Source organism: Lithobates pipiens, unplaced genomic scaffold (genome assembly GCF_037356315.1).
Source record: "Lithobates pipiens isolate NorthernLeopardFrog02 unplaced genomic scaffold, aLitPip1_a1.2 Scaffold_37, whole genome shotgun sequence".
NCBI lineage: Eukaryota > Metazoa > Chordata > Amphibia > Anura > Ranidae > Lithobates > Lithobates pipiens.
Genome location: NW_027507825.1, coordinates 18471008 through 18491956, shown reverse-complemented (window position 1 = coordinate 18491956; position 20949 = coordinate 18471008). Strand labels below are relative to the sequence as shown.

At 45.2% G+C, this 20949-nt stretch overlaps 1 protein-coding gene across 5 annotated transcripts in view; it reads left to right on the top strand.

Moving 5' to 3' along the window:
- Positions 1 to 20949, top strand: part of TRIM9 (tripartite motif containing 9) — a 202941-nt gene that overhangs the window by 130089 nt on the left and 51903 nt on the right. For 3 of the 5 annotated variants that reach the window (XM_077466788.1, XM_077466790.1, XM_077466789.1), the window contains exons 6-8: positions 4906 to 5063; positions 7324 to 7462; positions 19536 to 19694. In XM_077466788.1, coding sequence (XP_077322914.1) covers positions 4906 to 5063; positions 7324 to 7462; positions 19536 to 19694 — 456 coding nt within the window. The remainder of the gene's footprint in view (positions 1 to 4905; positions 5064 to 7323; positions 7463 to 19535; positions 19695 to 20949) is intronic. The other 2 variants (XM_077466792.1, XM_077466791.1) reach the window with 1 other exon arrangement.

Genomic DNA, 20949 nt, shown 5'->3' with positions numbered 1-20949 from the left:
TAGTAATAGTTATTATTAGTTAGTTATTATTTCAGGGTTTAGAATTTTCAGGTTTTCTAATTTTCTGATTTTTTTTCTTTTGAATTTTTGGATTTTCGTTCTTATTTTAATATTTTCAACTTTCCGACTTTTCAAATTTCCGAATCTTTGAATTTTCGGATTTTAGAATTTTGGAAAAATTTGTTTTAACAGGTTTTCGTTAATTTGAATATTTCTGAATAAACAAATTTGTCTAATTTCGTTGAAAAATTGGAAACTAAATGAATTGCACATGTCTAATATAAATCCGTATAGTGAAATGATCAGTAAATCCGGAGATTTACTATATGGCCAAACGTATGTGGACACCCCTCCAAATTATTAAGTTCATGTGTTCCCAGTGAAGGGCATTGTTAACGCTAACAAAGACATTTTAAATAATTGTGCTTTTCCAACCTTGTGGTTTGTGAAAGGCTCTTCTCTGTACCAGCACGACTACAACTGTATACAACTCCATTAAGCCATGGCTTGATGAGTTTGGTGTTGGGGAACTCAAGTGTCCTAAACAAAGCCCTCACACATTCAGTCCATTAAAGTGGAGGGCCACCCTAAAAAAGAAAAGAGCATTAATATTCTTAAAAAAAAAAATATTTTTTTTTACCTTACCAGAAATCCCTGTTGCTAGGCAGTCTTCCTAATCTGCCCTGTTCCTACTGCGCGGTGATCTTCGGTCTTCTCTCCTCCTCGCGTTGTCTTCTGGGTAATGGGGCACGCTGTGTTCTGGGAACTGTGTTTTTCCTAACACGACGCGTCCCATTTACAAAGCGCTGCGCGACTCGCGCATGCGCAGTAGGAAACGGGCAGTGAAGCCGCAAGGCTCCACTGCCTGTTTCCCTTAGAGAGGATGGCGGCGCTGGAACCTGAAAACCAAGGGACGGGTCGGCCTCGGGCGGCCGACATCGTGGGCGCCCTGGAAAGGTAAGTGTCATTATTAAAAGTCAGCAACTACTTTTCTTTTTTTAGCTGCTGACTTTAAAAGAAAAAAAAATTTCCCCACTGGAACACCCCTTTAAGATCGCCAAACAAACAAACCACTTTATGATAACTTTATGATAACATTTATTCATAGCAGAATAGAGATAACGTGTTGGGGGGCCACATTCATTAAAGCGGAGCTCCACCCTAAAGTGGAGCTTCCACTCATTGGAACCCTCCCCCCCCCCCCCTCCGGCGCCACAATTGGCACCTTTCAGGGGGGAGGGGGGGTGCAGATACCTGTATAGTACAGGTATTTGCACCCACTTCCGGCATAGATATCTGCAGAATCTGCGGATATTTACGCCACTTCCTGCTGGTCCCCCGCTGTCTGCTGGGAAACACACGGATCCCAGAGACAGCGGGGACCTTCCTTATTGCGCAGCGCGACTTGCGCATGCGCGGTAGGGAACCGGGAAGTGAAGCCGCAAGGCTCCACTTCCTGATTCCCATACCCAAGATGGCGGCGGCAGCACCCGAGAGACGATCGAGAGATCGGCTTCGGGTGCCGACATCGCGGGTGCGCTGGGCGGGTAAGTGTCCTTATTTTAAAAGTCAGCAGCTCCCGCTTTAAGGCTTAAGAATTCTGACTGTGCTTAACCGCTTCAGCCCCGGAAGATTTTACCCCCTTCCTGACCAGAGCATTTTTTTTTTTGCGATTCGGCACTGCGTCGCTTTAACTGACAATTGCGCCGTCGTGGTCCGCTGTACCCAAACAAAATTGATGTCCTTTTTTTTCCCCACAAATAGAACTTTGTTTTGATGGTATTTGATCATCTCTGTGGTTTTTATCTTTTGCGCTATAAACAAAAAAGTGCAACCATTTTGAAAAAAACACAATATTTTGTACATTTTGCTATAATAAATATCCCCCATTTAAAAAAAAAAAAAAAAAAAATCTCAGTTTAGGCTATGTGTTCTTCTACATATTCTTGGTAAAAAAAAAAAATTGCAATAAGTGTATATTGATTGGTTTGCGCAAAAGTTATAGCGTCTAAAAAATAGGGAATAGATTTATAGCATTTTTATTATTTTTTTTATTTTTTACTAGTAATGGCGGCGATCTGCGATTTTTATCGTGACTGTGACATTATGGCGGACACGTCGGACAATTTTGACACGTTTTTGGGTGCTATAAAAATGCATTGATTACTGTAGAAATGTCACTGGCAGTGAAGGGGTTAACACTAGGGGGCGATCAAGGGATTAACTGTATTCCCTAATGTGTGTTCTAACTGAAGGGGGGAGGGGACTGACTAGGGGAGATGACAGATCGCTGTTTATTCTTTGTATGAATGGACGATCTGTCACTTCTCCCCTCAGAGAACCGGGAGGTGTGTGCTTACACACACAGCTCCCGATTCTCGCCGTGTTACGAGCAATCGCAGGAGCTCGGTGGTCAGTGAGACCGACGGGCACTCGCAACGGCTTCAGGGGCGAGCAGCAGGCGACTCGACATAACATGACGGCGATTCGCCAGCCCGTGCACATTCTGCCGCAATGCAACTGCAGCGGCTGGTCGGCAAGCGGTTAAAGCAGAACTTTACCCGTAACAACTTGATACAAAAGAATGTTCTTTAGCAAGGAAAATACATTCCACATTAATAATTATGCTACCAAAATTAGTGTGTGCTGTAAATTGCTCCTGTTTCTTCTTGCTGGAGGCTGCCATTTTGCTGAAGCCTAGAGCCCCCGAGCAGCAGTAAATCATAAAGCAGAACTAAACTCATCGATTAAGGCCTAGTTCACACCATGGTGCAGAGACGTCAGTTTTTCTGCATGCGTTCTGCAAGGGCTTAAAAAAAAAAAAAAAAACAATGGTTCTCTTTGTGCCCTGTTTTTTTTGCTCAGGAATCGGCAACATGTATGCAGTTTTCTGAACGGAAAAAAAACTGACATGACATTGGTGTGAATAGGGCACATAACTGACATTCATAAAAACCGATGTCCAGGTGCATGAAAACTGAGATAAACGGATGTCTCTGTGCAGTTTTCTCATCAGTTTTCATGCACATATGGTGTGAACTGGCCCTAAGACCCCTTTCACACCACACCGCCCTTTGCGTCGCCGGATTTGCGGCGCATTTTGGCCGCTAGTGGGGCGCTTTTACCCCCGCTAGCAGCCGCGAAAGGGTTAAAACCGCCGGCAATACGCCGCAATAGCGGCGTTTTGCCGGCGGCATTACAGTGCTGCCCCATTGATTTCAATGGGGAGCAGCGGTGGAGGAGCGGTAAACACACCGCTCCTTCACCGCTCCAAAGAAGCTGCTGGCAGGACTTTTTTCTGACGTCCTGCCAGCGCACCGCTGTAGTGTGAAAGCCCTCGGGGCTTTCACACTACACACAATGGTGCAGCTTCTTTAGGGCGGATTGCAGGCGCTATTTCTAACGCTATAGTGCCCGAAAAACGCCCTGGTGTGAAAGGGGTGTAAATGGTTTAGAAAAAAAATGTCACATACCGGGATTGCTAACAGTCACATCTGATTGTGTCCTCAGCCAAACTGTCAAACCATCAAATGGCTGGTGTCATAAATGAAAAAAAAAGCCCCCCTTGCCATTATATACTGTACATTCAGTGCTGGTGGTGCCGAACTGCAACCCCCCCCCCTCCGCCGTGTTCCCGCTGAAGAAAAGGCGTGGCCTTACTTATCTTTTAAGATCCAATTAGATAGTAAATTGAATGTGGATTGTACAATCAAATCGTGGAGATCCCCTCCCGCCTTGTTTTCATGCCAAGCATCACATCCCCATGCTCTCTCTGCTTTGTTATGCCGCCTACACACGATCGGAATTCTCGTCTGGAAAAAGCTCTGAAGCCGCGTACACACGGGCGGACTGTATGGCCAACTTGGTCCGTCAGACAATCCGACGGACAGTCCGTCCTACTTTCGAATGAACAGACTTGACCACACACGATGAACAAACAGTCCGTCGAAAGCTTGCGCGATGACGTGTACAGCACGTACGACGGGACTAGAAATAGGAAGTCCAATACACAGCAATGCACCCTTCCGCCGTGTAAATCCTTTCTGAGCATGCGCCATACTTAGTCCGTCGAACTAGCCTACTCACGAGCGGATTGTCCGCTGAAACCAAAGTATGACGGACAATATTACGGAAATTCCGAAATACTTAGCCCGCCAGACTGCACGCTGAAAAAGTCCGCTGAAGCCCACACACGAGCGGACTGTCCGCTGAAATGTGTTTCGACGGACTAAGTTGGCCAGACAGTCCGCTCGTGTGTACGCGGCTTGATGGTTTTCCCAACGGAATTCGGTTCAAGCTGTCTTGCCTACGCACGGTCACACCAAATTCCGATCGTTTAGAACGCGGTGACGTACAACGCGTACGACGGGACTAGAAAAAGGAAGTTCAATAGCCAATAGCTTCCGTCTCGTGGTTGAATCTGAGCATGCGTGATTTTTTTTTTTGGCATGTCGGAATTGCGTACACGCGATCGGAATTTCCCATAGAAAGTTTTTCCGTCGGGAAAATTGAGAACACGCTATCGATTTTTGGCTGGCGGAAATTTCGGACAGCTAAATTCCGATGGAGCGTACGCACGGTCGCATTCTACGATGAAAAGCTCTCACCGGTCTTATTCTGGCCGGAATTCCGATCGTGTGTATGCGGCATTAGGTATACTGAAACCTGGTGCTTAATCCCAGAAGGCTTTGCTTTAGTAACTCAGTAATCGGATGTGCACATGTTCATTTTAAGCACAAGCTGTCCTAGAGACAGAGGGAGAGGAGACCACAATGGTAAAATAATAAGCCAGAATCCCAACTAAAAAGGACTATTATTTGTAGACAGAAGCAGACAAATTGATCGGATAGAAAAGAATTGTATTTCATTTTCGATAATCCCTACTGTGCTGTACTTGTTTTTCAGTGCCCTCTTTAGTACCGGCACCCCCAATGCTCCAGCTGGAAGAATGTTGCACCCACAATAATAGTGCCACTTTGTCCTGGAAGCAGCCACCCATGTCCATGGTCCAGGCAGAAGGATACATACTGGAACTGGATGATGGCAATGGTGGGCAGTTCAGGGTAAGTCAAATGCATCTTCCTCTGTCATGGCCGATATGTGTTGTAAAATTTGCTGCTTTCACAAAACAAATTCCCGGACCTCTGTCCATATGGGGAAGTGCAGGGCAGAGAGATTCAAGACTTTCCGAGGTTCATTTGATGTGCATTCATTCCTCTTTCTCTTTAAATTGATTCTGTACATAAAGTAGACACCATGCTAGCAGAGGCAGCTTCTTTCACTTTGCATTTTCACTATAAAGTCCTTTTCACATGGGGCAGACTCCAATTAGATCAGCGGGGGGATCTGTCTGATGACCCCCTTGCTGATCTGAGCAGATCCAGCGGATGATCTGAGCCCACTCTGCTGTAGGGAGAGCGCTTTTCCTAGGGGGTTTTGTAATGTGGGAGGAGCCACGAGAGCCGCCGAGGGACCTCAGAAGAGGATGTTCGGGGCCACTCTGTGCAAAACGAGCTGCACAGTGACAACTATGAGATGTTTGTTATTTTAAAAAACAAAGCTTTAGTGTCACTTTAAAGTGGTTGTAAACCCTTACAACACACTTTGACCTACAGGTAAGCCTAGATTAAGGCTTACCTGTAGGTCCAATAAATATCTCCTAAACCTACACGGTTTAGGAGATATTTGCCGAAAGACAGGCACCGCTGTCTACGGCGCATGCGCCATAGACAGCGGCACGCAGGCGCACTGGGCGCGCCGCCGTCAACGCCGATATGCCGCTCGTGGCGGCTCCCGTGCGCATGTGCGGGAGTGATGTCATCGCGGCTTCCCCGAATGACAGCGACAGAGCGGCGAGACCCACCGAGAAGATGGATGCGCCGGACTACAGGGGACAGCAGTGACTTCGCTGGCTCCTGACACATAATGGACTACAATGCGATGCGATGCATAGTAGTCCATTATGCTTTACCTTTTCAGGGAATGAAAGAGGAAGTAAACTCATCAGTGTTTACTTACTCTTTAAAGCGGAGGTCCACCCTAAAGTGGACCTTCCGCTCATCGGAACCCTCCCCCCCTCCGGTGCCACAATCGGCACCTTTCAGGGGGGAGGGGGGTGCAGTTACCTGGATAATCCAGGTAACTGCACCCACTTCCGGGATAGCTCTCTGCGGAAAGGGGCGTAACTTACGCCCCTTTCCGCAAGTGCCCGCCCCTTCCCGCAAGTGCCCCGCTGCCTGCTGGGAAACACACAGATCCCAGAGGCAGCGGGGACCGTCCTCATTGCGCAGCGCGGCTCGCGCATGCGCAGTAGGGAACCGGGAAATGAAGCCGAAAGGCTCCATTTGCTGATTCCCATACCCAAGATGGCGGCGGCAGCACTCGAGTGTCGATCTAGAGATCGGCTTCGGGTGCCGACATCTCGGGCGCGCTGGACAGGTAAGTGTCACTATTTTAAAAGTCAGCAGCTGCAGTATTTGTAGCTGCTGGCTTTTAAAAAAAAAAAAAAAACGCGGAGTCCCGGTGGACTCCCGCTTTAAGCTTTGATTACAAAAAAATGGAAACCGATTGGTTTCTATGCAGAGCTGAACCAGAATTTGCACTCTCCAGTTTTAGTAAATCAACCCCAATTCATACTATATACTGTGTACATGTATACAGCGTGTGTGTGTGTATATGTGTGTATATATATATATATATAGCTATATACTGTATATATTCAGTATATTAACACATCTTGTGGAGGTACTTTACAATGACACTTATGTTCTTTGTTTTTTTGTCTGAAACTAGACATCGACTAAAAAGCTGCAGTCAGGTCATTCCTCAGACCAATTTTTCCATCGTGCATTGTCTGGAATTGTCATTGATTTATTCCATTAATGGTTAAGTGGTGGCTGATTGAGTCAGCATTTCCCATGTCTATAGCTCACTCTCCATCCTGCAGTGTCCAGGGGCAGTAAATCCCTGAACCGGAGTATATAAACCTTGTCCCCAGCAGCGGAGTCATGTCTCAATAAATATGTGCACCAACAATTAGGGCACAACTGATGGGAGGCTGCAGGCAGCATGAACTCAATAGCCTATGGGAGACAAGGGCACTGCTTTATACAATACAACACAATGACATTTTCCAGGGTCTGGCATTAATTCCACTGTTACATTTTTTGCTTCTATTACAAGATGTTGTTTGCATTCAAAAGCCCTGGCAATGGTCTACAAAGAAAACATAGGTACAGTGTTTATCTACATTGTACATGAACTGTGGAAGTGCCTATCTACGAGAAGCTCCACAGAGACTTGTAAATCTCTTTATATTTATAGGAGGTCTTTGTTGGAAAGGAGACAATGTGTACAGTGGACGGCCTTCACTTTAACAGCACCTACAATGCCCGAGTCAAGGCCTTCAACAAAGCTGGTGTCAGCCAGTATAGCAAGACCCTGGTGCTGCAGACCTCTGAAGGTAATGCCCTCGTGTTGGTTGCCAGACAGTGACTAGAATGTTGAATAAATATCTATATGTGTGTGAATTCCTGTACATCATACGGCATCTGAGCCAGGAGAGAACTTTGTCCCAAGTGGCCACCCGAGGAGGTGATAAGATCCTAATTTTCCCTCGTGCCTCCTTAGATATTAATGCTAGGTATCCCAAAACACAAGCACAAGAATGTTCATTCCAACACTGTTTCCTCAAGGTATATGCACTATATGGCAAAAAGTTTGCTGACACCCAACCACCACACTTCTATGAGCTTGTTGGACATCACACTCCATTAATTCTGGAGTTGCTTGCTTCTTATGTGGCTATAACAGCCTATATTGTTCTACAAAGGCTTTGCTGAAGGTTTTGAAGCTTGTCTGTGGGAATTTGTGTCCATCGGCCAACAGCACATGAGTGAGGTCAGATACTGATGTTGGTTGAGAAGACCTGGTTCACATTCCAGTTCCTTCCAAAAGTATTCAGTAGGGTTGAGGCCAGTCCTCAAACCAACTGAACTCTTTAGGATGACTTAAAACACCAAATGAAAGCTGATACAACATCAGTTCCTGACTCTTTTAGATGTTGGATGAGAAGACGGCTCACATCCGTTGTTCCAGTTCATCCCAAAGGTGTTCAGTTGGGATAATTTTAGGGCTCTGTGCGAACCAGTTAAGTTCCCGCACACCAAGCTCATCAAACCTTGCCTTTACGGAGATGGCTTTGTGCACAGGGGCACAGTCATGATGGACCAGAAAAGGGCCTTGCCCAAGCTATTTCCACAAGGTTGGAAACACAGTTGTGAAAATAGTTTTTTTATGATGTAGCATCCATTACTAGAACCCTTCACTGAAAACGCCTGATCTCAAAATTTGGAAGGGTGTTCGCCTACTTTTGGCCATATAGTGTGGCTCATAGAAAAGGCGCTGTAGATATGACACAACTGTAGTCAATGGTATTAAATCAAACCTGTTCTTTGACCAGTTAGGTCAAGTGACAGATTTAGTTCAGGACAGAGAGGGTAACAGGGATATTTCATGTGCCACCCCTGCTGGAGCCCCATGCAAATTGCTGTGTGAGTACCAGTCTGATGTTTGGCCACAGCTTATACATGGCTAAAGACCTTCCTACCCCATTGACAGCACTTATACCCCTTTCACACTGAGGCATTTTTCAGAAAAATAGCGCCTGTAAAGCGCCTGAAAAATGCCTCCCCTGCGGTCCCAGTGTGAAAGCCTGAGTGCTTTCCCACTGGGGCAATGCGCTGGCAGGACATTAAGGCTACTTTTAGATTGCGGCATTGTGGGCGTCGGCGGTAAATCGACGATATATTTAGCGCCACTTTACCGCCGTTTTAGCAGCGATATTTGGCCGATGGCGGGGCGGTTTTAACCTCCACTAGCGGCCCGAAAAAGGGTTAAATCCACCTGCATAGCAGCACTGCAGCAGCGGTCTAGTGGCGCTGCCCCATTGTTTTCAATGAGAAGGGGTGCTTTAGGAGCGGGGAATACACAACTCCTACAGCTCTCCAAAGATGCAGATTACAGGACTTTTTGTACCGTCCCATGTGAAAGGCCAAGGCACAGGAGAGGCGCTATACAGACGCTATTTTTACTGCTGTAGCGCCTGTAATGTGCCTCAGTGTGAAAGTAGCTTAAAAAAAGTCCTGCAAGCCGCATCTTTGGGGCGGTGGAGGAGTGGTGTATACACCATTCCTCCACCGCTCCTGCCCATTGAAATGGGCACTGCTGCCGAAGTGCCTGCAAAGCAATTGAAGGGACTGTCAATGAGTCAAAATTCAATGGTGAGGTGGTCCCATCCCTGGTAAACTTCAGAAAAAGAAAGACCCCCCTTGAATGGGATTTTAGAAGACCACCGACAACAAAAACAATTAAAACATATATATATATATATATATATATATATATATATATATATATATATATATATATATATACTTTATTGATAATTACTAGACAAATAGAAAATGAAACAAAAGAGACACATATACTTCCAATGTCTCTATTACACATCTACAAATATACAAACACATGGGTTGTTACAATGAGCCAGCCAATGAACAATTAAAATACACTCCTATATAACCCACACCCCACAAAGGCTGTATGTGGTTGGACCTCACACAGGTTTGAATTTATGGTGGCTATACTTACAAGCACTTTCACTCTTATTGGCATTCTCCACCAGCATTTCAGTATATATATATATATGTTTTAATTGTTTTTGGTGTCGGTGGTCTTCTAAAATCCCATTCAAGGGGGGTCTTTCTTTTTCTGAAGTGCCTTCAAAGGACTTCGGCAGCGGCGTTACACGGGTGCATTTAAACCCTTTATTCTGCCGCTAGTGGGAGTTAAAAGCTCCCCGCTAGCGGCCGAATAGCGCCGCCAAGATGACTGTACTGCGCAGCTAAAACTAGCTGCATTTTACCGTCAACGCCGGCCTGTCCCAGTGTGAAAGCAGCCTTAGACCTGCTAACTGACTGGTGATACACTAAGCACTGCATTATGGGGTGGCAGGGGAGAGTGTCACATTCACTCCTATACACATGTACCAAGTTTTTCTCCCGCATGTTGAAAGGGTGGCATGGAAGTGAGTTAAGGGTGAATATATTCTTCTTACCCTCTCTGTTTTCTAACTGGGTTGGTGGTGTAGCATTTCTACAGAAATCAAAACTTAAAGTGAACCTTTAAAGTGGTTGTAAACCCTTACAAACCACTTTAACCTACAGGTAAGTCTAGATCACTGAGCGCACCACAGTTAACGGCGATATGCCGCGAGTGGCGGCTCCCGTGCGCGGGAGTGATGTCATCACGGGTCAGACGAATGGCAGCGCCGGAGCAGCGAGACCCACCAAGAAGATGGATGCTCCGGACTACAGGGGACAGCGGTGACTTCGCTGGCTCCTGTGTCAGGTAAGTGACACATAATGGACTACTATGCGATGTGATGTGATGCGATGTATAGTAGTCCATTATGCTTTACCTTTGCAGGGAATCAAAGAGGAAGTAACACCCATCAGGGTTTACTTCCTCTTTAAGGCTAGTACCCAGCAGCAGATACAGGGGTTTATTTACTATAGGCAAATCCACTGTGCACTTTGCTCCTGAGCTTAGTAAATGAGGTAAAGCTTCACTTTGCAAAAAATACCCAATCACGTGCAAGGAAAATAAATAACAAAAAAACAAAATTTTTGCTTGCACATAATTGAATGATGGAAGTCATCAGAGCTTCTGCTCATTTACTAAGCTCCGGAGCAACTGCTCTTGCAGAGTGCAAAGTCTATTTGCCTTTAGTAAATCAACCCCATAGAAACAGACACCCCCGCTTCAAATATTTTGCCCAAGCTGTTCTTATAGGCAAATACCGACTTCAGCTCTTGAAATTGGAGACCTGGCACTTCACTATTGGTCAGCGAGGCTGACCGTCACAGGGGTGAGCCAATAGTGAGGCACAGGAAGGGAGCGGGCGCTGCTAACTTTTCAGAAAGCGAAGGTGGTTTTCACATATTAGAGTTTCTTGGTTCAAGGGCTTTCAGAAGAACTTTGCAAGGTACGTAAACCTACCAGCGAGAACCTTTAGGTGTCTGTTTTTTCATATCTACTGTATGTTTCACAGCACCCATGTTTTATTGTACAGTAATGCAGGGTGTGTGTGCATTGTACTACAAGCAATTGATTGTGAATGTCATCCCATTGCATATGTCTATGTGAACTCAATGAATCTGTGTTATAATGCAGCACAACACACAGATGAAAACGCACCCCCCACACCAGTCCAAAATGCAGAATCCCTTCAGGAAGGTGAAGACAAGGCCTGCTGTCCCCCCACAGACTTTTATCTGCCGGATCAGTCTGACAAGCCCCTGCAAAGTCACAACTACTGCTGTTCTATCGGCAATGCTTCTGGATTTTTGGAGAGTAGTAGTTGTGACTGTGCAGGGGGACTTGTCACTCTAATGGACGTGGTTTTTATCTTCAGCCTGATCTCGGAGTTCTGACTTTTGGGTTGGCACTGTGGCATAATTAAATATATAAAACAAATGTAATATATTAAAAAGCGGTATGCCTTCATGCACCCTATTTTGAACTATTATGTTTCACAACAGTCTACAAGTGGGATTTAGGCAAATCCAGAAAGAATCAGCTGACCTTTTGCCAGGCTTCTGGCATCTGTCATGACTTGCCATAAAACCTACCAGGGTGTACACCTCTACTGCTGCAAATGATGCCAGTTTGACTTTTCAAAAGATAAAAGATAGTTTCCTCGCTGCTCTTTCCCCCATCTTCATGCCATAGGGCAGCGATGGCGAACCTTGGCGCCCCAGATGTTTTGGAACTACATTTCCCATGATGCTCAGCTACTCTGCAGACTGCGTGGGCATCATGGGAAATGTAGTTCCAAAACATTTGGGGTGCCAAGGTTCGCCATCACTGCCATAGGGGTTGATTTACTAAAGGCAAAGAGACTGTGTACATTACAAGTGCAATTTCTCCAGAGCTTAGTAAATGAAAGGGAGGTCTGCTGACTTCCATCATCCGATCATGTGCAAGCAAAAATGTTTTTGTTTTTTTATCTCCTTGCATGCAATTGGGTATTCGTTGTAAGGTGAAAGTTCACCTCATTTACTAAGCTCTGAAGCAACCCCACTTGCAAAGTGTACAGTCTATTTGCCTTTAGTAAATATACCTCAATGTGTTTATAGAGAACATTGAGGTTTATTTACTAAGGCTGGCGAATGCAAAATCAGGTGCACTTCTTCATAGAAATCAGCTTCCAGGTTTTATTGCCAAAGCTTAATTGAACAAGCTGTGGTTAGTAGCTGATTGGCTACTATGCACAGCTGCACCAGTTTTCAGTTTTAGTAAATCTCCCCCATTGTTTTTGATTGGTGAGCTTTAGTGACATAGTACACACTATAGATATCCGTTGGTGTTCCGCAGTCAGCAAACATCAATGGTTCACCCTTAACCTCCCTGACGGTATTCCCGTGTGGCTCGGGGTGGATTTTCAGCACCAAAAGCGGTAACCCCAGAGCCACACTCGGGATTGCATCACAAGATCCAGGTACAGCAAGCTTACCTTGTCCCCAGGATCCTGCGATGTCCTCCCCGCTCTGTGTGCGAGCCGCGTCTCCGCTCGATGTATCATAGCTCCGAGCTTCGTTCACTGCGAGCGCTGCGACGCACAGGGACGGAGAACGGCGCCAAATTCAACAATACATATACAGCACACTGTAATCTAACAGATTACATTACTGTATCAATTTATTTCACATCCCTTTTGTCCCTAGTGGTCTGCCCAGTGTCCTACATGCAGTTTTATATTGTAAATACTGTTCTTTCTGCCTGGAAACTGGAGATTGTCCATAGCAACCAAAACCGTCCCTTTTCAGTGGTTTTAGACCAGCTAGAAAACAACGATAATAAATTAGAATCAGTCGCAGAATTGAGCGATAGCGATTTGTGGGGAGATCCGTCATCAAACACTAAATCTAATGACAGTGACAATTCTGCAACTGAGCAAATTTCTGTGGTTTTGATTTGGATACATTATTGAATAATTTTTACTATTATTTGTTATATTTATAGTTATTTATTATATTATAAGTTATGATTTAGTGTTTCAAACTTTAACATACCTGGGATTTGTCTACTAGACTCTGGTTTGGACTGAGTTATTCCTAAGAATTACAGGCCTTCAATATAAAACGCAAAATTTCCGTGCAAAATAATTGTACCGCTTTCAGCATCAAAAATCTGAACTAATCATACCGCCAGGGAGGTTAATATGGGAAGGTGGGATAAGCCAGATTTGGAGATTTCTTTTCTCTGAAATTCTAGCAAAAATGGGGAGATTTCAGCTAAATTATTCATATTGGCAAAGTGTCATTTTGGAAAGTATATATTTTGGTGGATTTTAAGACCCCTTTCACACTGGGGCATTTTTCAGGTGTTTTTTAAGGCGCTTTAGCATTAAAAAAAAAGCGCCTGTGAAGCACTTGAAAGAAGCCTCCTCTGCAATCCCAATGTGAAAGCCCGAGTGCTTTAAAAAAAAACGAAAAACACTTGCAAAGCGCCGCTTAAACTAGCAGCCCTTTACCAGTGTTTTTTGAGCACTATTGGGGCGCTTTTAACCCCCGCTAGTGGCCAAATAAAGGGTTAAAAGCGCCCACAAAACGCTGATGCCAAAAGCGTTTTTCAGGCGCTTCCCATTGATTTCGATGGGAAGGGGCGTTTTGGGAGCTGTGTATTCACTGCTCCAAAAGCGCTGCAAAGAAGCTGCTTGCAGGACTTTTTTTGACGCCCTGCCAGCGCAGCGCCTCAGTGTGAAAACAGTCGGGCTTTCACATTGGAATTGCAGTTGTAGCTTCTTTCAGGCGCTTTTTTTAACGCTAAAGCATCTGAAAAACGCCTGAAAAACACCCCAGTGTGAAAGGGGTCTAAGGGTGCAATTTGCTTTTACAGAAGCTGCTTTTACCTGTTCTTGCACCAAAGAATGGCCCTCATTGGGCACATTATTTTTATGTTTATTTCACAGAAAGAAAGAAAAAAAACAGTTAAGAAAGGGTAAACAAAAATGTAAGATGGCAGTACAGAAACCATTAAATTAACAAGTAAAATAACACAAATTCAAAAAACAACTAATCAAATATATTGAACAAAAAACTTAAATATACAACAACAAAAAAAATACCCTTTTAATGAGAAAAATTAAAAACGTATACTTGGATGAAATTTTGCCAACATCGAATTTGGTAATTTTGCAGTGAAGTGGTTGCCTCTGATTGGAAAGAGCGGGGAAGCGATGAGGAAAACCCGAGAACCCCAAAAGATTGGTGTCACTGCTGTCAGGTTTTAGTGGCCGTACATGACAAATCCCAGGAGGTGACATTTGCTTTTGTGTGCCGCAGCAATCCAACCAAATGAAGGGCCTGTGTCGATGGGCTTTGGGCTGTGCCAATGGACAAATGTAATGTGCTTTTAGGTTCATTCAGCCCGCATTTGGGACGGACCTCCTTCTGATCTGCAAGTTGAACTCCTACAAATTGCATCAACCTATGTTTGCATTCATGTTGACTTGTATGGGGAGAGATGCAGTGCTGACATGAACAAAAGCCCATCTACACACTCTCGAAATCGATATGCCACACATCCGTCAGTTTGTCTCATTTGTCTAACTGCCATCTCCTCTGAGGTTTGGCCCATTGTGCCAACATCTGACAAAAATCCAGGCATTTTATGAGCGAGGTAGGCACTGCGTTTCTCCTACCAGGTAAACATAAAATACGGGTGTCCAGTGCAGTTCTGTTGTCCGAAGTTTGTTCCTTTTGTATCTTTGTGTAATGTGCGCTCCATCATGTGTGGGGAACAGGCCAGTTTCAGACTTGCTTTTTTTGCTAATTAGATTCTTCCTTTTATTTTACCCCTCAGCCTTTTGTACTTGTGTAGCTCCAGTGCATACTGTAACTTTTCTGTGCGGTATTTGTGTGCTTTAGCCATCGTCTCTGCTTTGCCAGTTGTTTTCCACCATTCTTAGTGATGGAGATTGTGTTGCACAGTGAGGTTTTTGTGGTCATCCATAAACGGGTCTATTTACAAAGCTTAGCTGTGTCTTCCGTTTGTCTGCTGGAAACTTCATAGAACCATTTTGTCCTGGCGGAGTGTGATTTCTATGGCTCTCATTTTCTTTTTATTGTGGTGCCTATGTTGTCATCGGCTATAGTTGTGTATTGGCTGGGCGGACAGAGGTCATTTATGGTCATGTGTCCTTTTTATGTTGGTTGGTCACCTTCAACGTTGGGGTGATACAGACCATTTGGGGAGTCAGTAACATGATGCGAGGCAGTCGTTACAGGCCGCCTAAGGTGGTCAAACTCCATTCCACGCAAAGCTTTTATTTTTCTACTCACTATAGCTCACTTGGTGGCGCTCTACTGAGTAAATCCAGTGGGGTATGGATTGATGGAACTGAGATGTGTTGCACCAAGTTAGGATAACAGTGTTTTGATCATTTGCACCCATTGTACATAAGGTAATGTGTATCTGCTCCCTAGACACAGTGGAGACAGCCATTTTGTAGGCCGAAAAAATACAAAAGACATTTGGGCTCATGTAAATACTATAACTCTATACCAGTTGTAGGGAACCTCGGCTCTCCAGCTGTTTTGAAACTACAAGTCCCATGAGACATTGCAAGACCCTGACAATCACAGGCATGACTCCTAGAGGCAGAGGCATGATGGGATTTGTAGTTTCAAAACAGCTGGAGAGCCGAGGTTCCCTACCCCTGCTCTATACCATGCCTGTTTAACTCTTCAAAAGTTATTAGCCCACCAAACATTAATAGAAATCTCCAAGCTAGTCTAGAAAACATGGGAGGGTGAGCGAAGACAGTGATGTAGGTTCTTACTTTAGGGCTGTGCTACCAGGTACAAAACAAGGCCTTTAATGGGGTAGGCTGCAGTCAGGAAATTAGAAGTGAGACAATGGCATAGCTGTTTAGAGCCATGGAGCAAAATACTAGATGGTGCCCCTCATGCCAACTCTTTAAGGCAGGCCATAGATGATACAATTTTCTTTCCTGTAATTGTTCAATACTCCCATAAACACAGCCAGTGTTGATGGAAGAATCACTCCCACTGAGCTATTGTGTTTTTCTGGCAGGGGGAGGGATGGAGGGTTGCGGGGAAACATCCCACCATCCCTGCCAGCAGAACACAGTGATTATTGCTGGCACTGGCAATAATCACATGTAAAATCAGCCTGCCCATACATGGCTCAAATCTTGGCTGGTCCCTTCTGAACTGACCGAGATTCCATCCGTCTTTGGCCAGTTTAACTCCTCTAAGAAAAAAAGGAAGCAGTAGTCAGGTAGCATTTAGGCGGACTTGTTGGGTAGATAATGGGGTAGGCTACAGGCAATCTGGGATGGGGGGGATAAAAAAAATTGTTTTACATTCTGGGGCTGCAGTACAGAATCAAGATAAGGCTCCTAACCCCCAACACTGTGATGCCTCTAACATAAAGAGCAAGCATTGGGGGCAGATAGGATTCAGGCAGAGTGTTTGCACAAGCAAAAGATGGGGTGGCTGAAGACAGTCAGGACAGGAGAAATGAGACAGTGGCACAACTCCAAACACTAGAACCAAGGAGTAAGCCACAAGACAAGACCCCTGACCCCAACTCTAACACTAGAGCCAAGGAGTAAGCCACAAGACAAGACCCCTGACCCCAACTCTAACACTAGAGCCAAGGAGTAAGCCACAAGACAAGGCCCCTGACCCCAACTCTAACACTAGAGCCAAGGAGTAAGCCACAAGACAAGACCCCTGACCCCAACTCTAACACTAGAGCCAAGGAGTAAGCCACAAGACAAGGCCCCTGACCCCAACTCTAACACTAGAACCAAGGAGTAAGCCACAAGACAAGACCCCTGACCCCAACTCTAACACTAGAGCCAAGGAGTAAGACACAAGACAAGACCCCTGACCCCAACTCTAACACTAGAACCAAGGAGTAAGCCACAAGACAAGGCACCTGAGCCCAACTCTAACACTAAAGCCAAGGAGTAAGCCACAAGACAAGACCCCTGACCCAAACTCTAACACTAGAGCCAAGGAGTAAGCCACAAGACAAGGCCCCTGACCCCAACTCTAACACTAGAGCCAATGAGTAAGCCACAAGAAAAGACCCCTGACCTCAACTCTAACACTAGAGCCAAGGAGTAAGCCACAAGACAAGACCCCTGACCCCAACTCTAACACTAGAGCCAAGGAGTAAAACACAAGACAAGACCCCTGACCCCAACTCTAACACTAGAGCCAAGGAGTAAGCCACAAGACAAGACCCCTGACCCCAACTCTAACACTAGAGCCAAGGAGTAAGCTACAAGACAAGGCCCCTGACCCCAACTCTAACACTAGAGCCAATGAGTAAGCCACAAGACAAGACCCCTGACCCCAACTCTGTAACCCCTCTAAAAATTAGAACAAACAGTGATTCAGGTGTGTAGGCAGAGTTGTCACAGAGGTACAGTAAATAATGGGGTAGGCTACCAGGAAGGGAGGAGGGTGGGACAATCAAATTGCTTAACATTATAGGGTTGTGGTACAGGATCAAGACAAGGCCCCTGACCCCCAACACTGTGATGCCTCTAACATAAAGAGAAAGCATTGAGGGCAGATAGGATTCAGGCAAATGATGGGGTGGCTGAAGACAGTCAGGACAGGAGAAATGAGACAGTGGCACAACTCTAAACACTAGAGCCAAGGAATAAGCCACAAGACAAGACCCCTGACCCCAACTCTAACACTAGAGCCAAAGAGTAAGCCACAAGACAAGACCCCTGACCCCAACTCTAACACTAGAGCCAAGGAGTAAGCCACAAGACAAGACCCCTGACCCAAACTCTAACACTAGAGCCAAGGAGTAAGCCACAAGACAAGGCCCCTGACCCCAACTCTAACACTAGAGCCAAGGAGTAAGACACAAGACAAGACCCCTGACCCCAACTCTAACACTAGAGCCAAGGAGTAAGCCACAAGACAAGACCCCTGACCCCAACTCTAACACTAGAGCCAAGGAGTAAGCCACAAGACAAGGCCCCTGACCCCAACTCTAACACTAGAGCCAAGGAGTAAGCCACAAGACAAGACCCCTGACCCCAACTCTAACACTAGAGCCAAGGAGTAAGCCACAAGACAAGGCCCCTGACCCCAACTCTAACACTAGAGCCAAGGAGTAAGCCACAAGACAAAGCCCCTGACCCCAACTCTAACACTATAGCCAAGGAGTAAGCCACAAGACAAGACCCCTGACCCCAACTCTGTAACCCCTCTAAAAATTAGAACAAACAGTGATTCAGGTGTGTAGGCAGAGTTGTCACAGAGGTACAGTAAATAATGGGGTAGGCTACCAGGAAGGGAGGATTGTGGGACAATCAAATTGCTTAACATTCTAGGGTTGTGGTACAGGATCAAGACAAGGCCCCTGACCCCCAACACTGTGATGCCTCTAACATAAAGAGAAAGCATTGGGAGCAGGTAGGATTCAGGCAGAGTGTTTGCACAGGCAAATGATGGGGTGGCTGAAGACAGTCAGGACAGGAGAAATGAGACAGTGGCACAACTCCAAACACTAGAGCCAAGGAATAAGCCACAAGACAAGACCCCTGACCCTAAATATTTAGCTCTGTAACCCAGGAAGCCCTGGTCAGGGCAGGTAGCATTCAGACAGAGTCATCCTAGTGGCAAATGATGGGATGAGCTGAAGACAAGCAAAGGAGGGGGAGTGAGGACAAAAGCTTCACACTTTTGGTTGTAGGATACAAGACAAGGCCCATGACTCCAACTTTGTAACCCCTCTTACAAAAAGATCAAGCAATCCCAGATAGCAAGGATAACTTGCCACACATTTGTGGCAGTGTTCAGTTATAATTTTGTTAACTTACTGCGCATTGTCACTGACAAGTTGTACACTTGCAGAGCACTTGCAGTTCTAGTTAACACTTTTCCAATTTGTAGCACATTTGCGTGGCTAGTCTGTAGCAAGAGCAAAGTTGCAGTGGTGAGTCTACAGCAAGAGCTCTGCAAGTCTACAGCATGAAAATTCAGTCACAGTGACCCCTGTGGTGGGATGACTATAACTGAACCAGAACTTGCAGCAGACTTGCAGAATGTTTGCAAAGAAAGTGGATCTGAAGTCATGCAATGCGGACTTGCTGCAATTGCGCAACAAACTCGTGAAGCCTGGCAAGCCTAGAAATAGCTCAGCAAGTAATTTTCAAACTTTCAGCACAATTGCTCGCTATCTGGGATGGTCAAGGCAGTTAGCATTGAGGCAGAAACATTGCGCGGGCTGCAGACAGACAGGGCACAAGCAGTCAAAATACACCCAGGACTATTATCAGTTGCTTGTATGGTTTTCTATCAATGTTGGTTCAGCATACAAACGGCTATCCCCCACTGTGTGTAGGTGACAGGCTGGTTTTCTTTGTATAATCTTTATGTATACTGATGTACCATGCATGTCTTTGCTAGGTTCTTTTTCCCGAATGTCAGCCAATCTTGCAGCTGAAATGTCAGCCACTCTTGCAGCTGAAATGTCAGCCACTCTTGCAGCTCGTCTGCAAGTCAGCACCCTGCCCTCTCCTCTCGATTTCCTCCAACACTCAGACCAGGAAGCTTGTGTGTCTCCAGGTAATGGCTCTTCTCTCTTCTGCGCTATATGACATTGTGGCAGGACTGACAAGTATTATGCCACGTGCACACGACCGGACTTTTCGAGGGACTAGGTCCGACGGACTTTCCGTGGAGTTCTGACGGACTTTCCGAATGAACGGACTTGGACACACACAATCACACCAAAGTCCGACGGATTTGAACGTGATGACGTACGACCGGACTAGAATAAGGAAGTTCATAGCCAGTAGCCAATAGCTGCCCTTGCGTCGGTTTTTGTCCGTCGGACTAGCACACACACGAGCGGGTTTCTCGTTAGGAACTGGGTCCGGCAGAGTTCCGGTGGAAAAATGTAAAACATGATCTATTTCTAAAGTCCGCCAGATTTTTGGCAAGCAAAGGTCAGATGGAGCACACACAAAATCGAATTGTCCGACAGACTCGTTCCGTCGGACCTTTGCTGTCAAAAAGTCCAGTTGTGTGTACGTGGCATTAGAATTTCCGGGGTTGCAAACGTTTGCACCGATACTACTATTTCTTGTGACATTTGAATTATTGTGGAGCTGTGCAGGTTTACTTCTTAGTAGGAAATAATAATGGTTTTAGGTCAATTTTATTTTATGTAATTTTGAACCAGTGTTATATATCTGTTTGTAATATTTATAATGTCTGTTTCACAAATTCACATGTTACACCCATGACACGTGATTTCCTGGAACACGACAGGTTTCTAAACAGAGAACCCAGCAGGAGCTGTTTACTTTATACATTTTGTATAGATCCTTTTTACAGGCAGGTAGGGATTGGGGTAAGGGGGAGGAGTCACTGCACTCATCTGTGTGTAGATCAAACTTGAGCTATTGTAGCCTGTAACTAGCAAGCATTTTATAGTACATAAAGTGAAAAATAGCCTAGAGCTTCAACTTGTTGCTTATAATAAGAGAACAAAATGTAATGTTGCATTTTTTTTTCATATTTACCCAGACAAAATGTTTTTGTCCTTAACATAATAATAAAGGAATAAAATACAGTGCCTTGCAAAAGTATTCACCGCCTTGGCATTTTCCGTGTTTTGTTGCCTCACAACCTGGAATTAAAGGCATGTTCCAGCCTTAAAAAAAAAATATGTAAAAGTCAAACACTGTAGCTGCTGACTTTTAATAAGGACATTTACCTGTCCAGGGCGCCCGCAATGTCGGTTAATTTACAGAACGTGCCCACAACTTTGAAGATGTTTTTATTTTTATTTTGAAACAAACAACAAATAGGACCA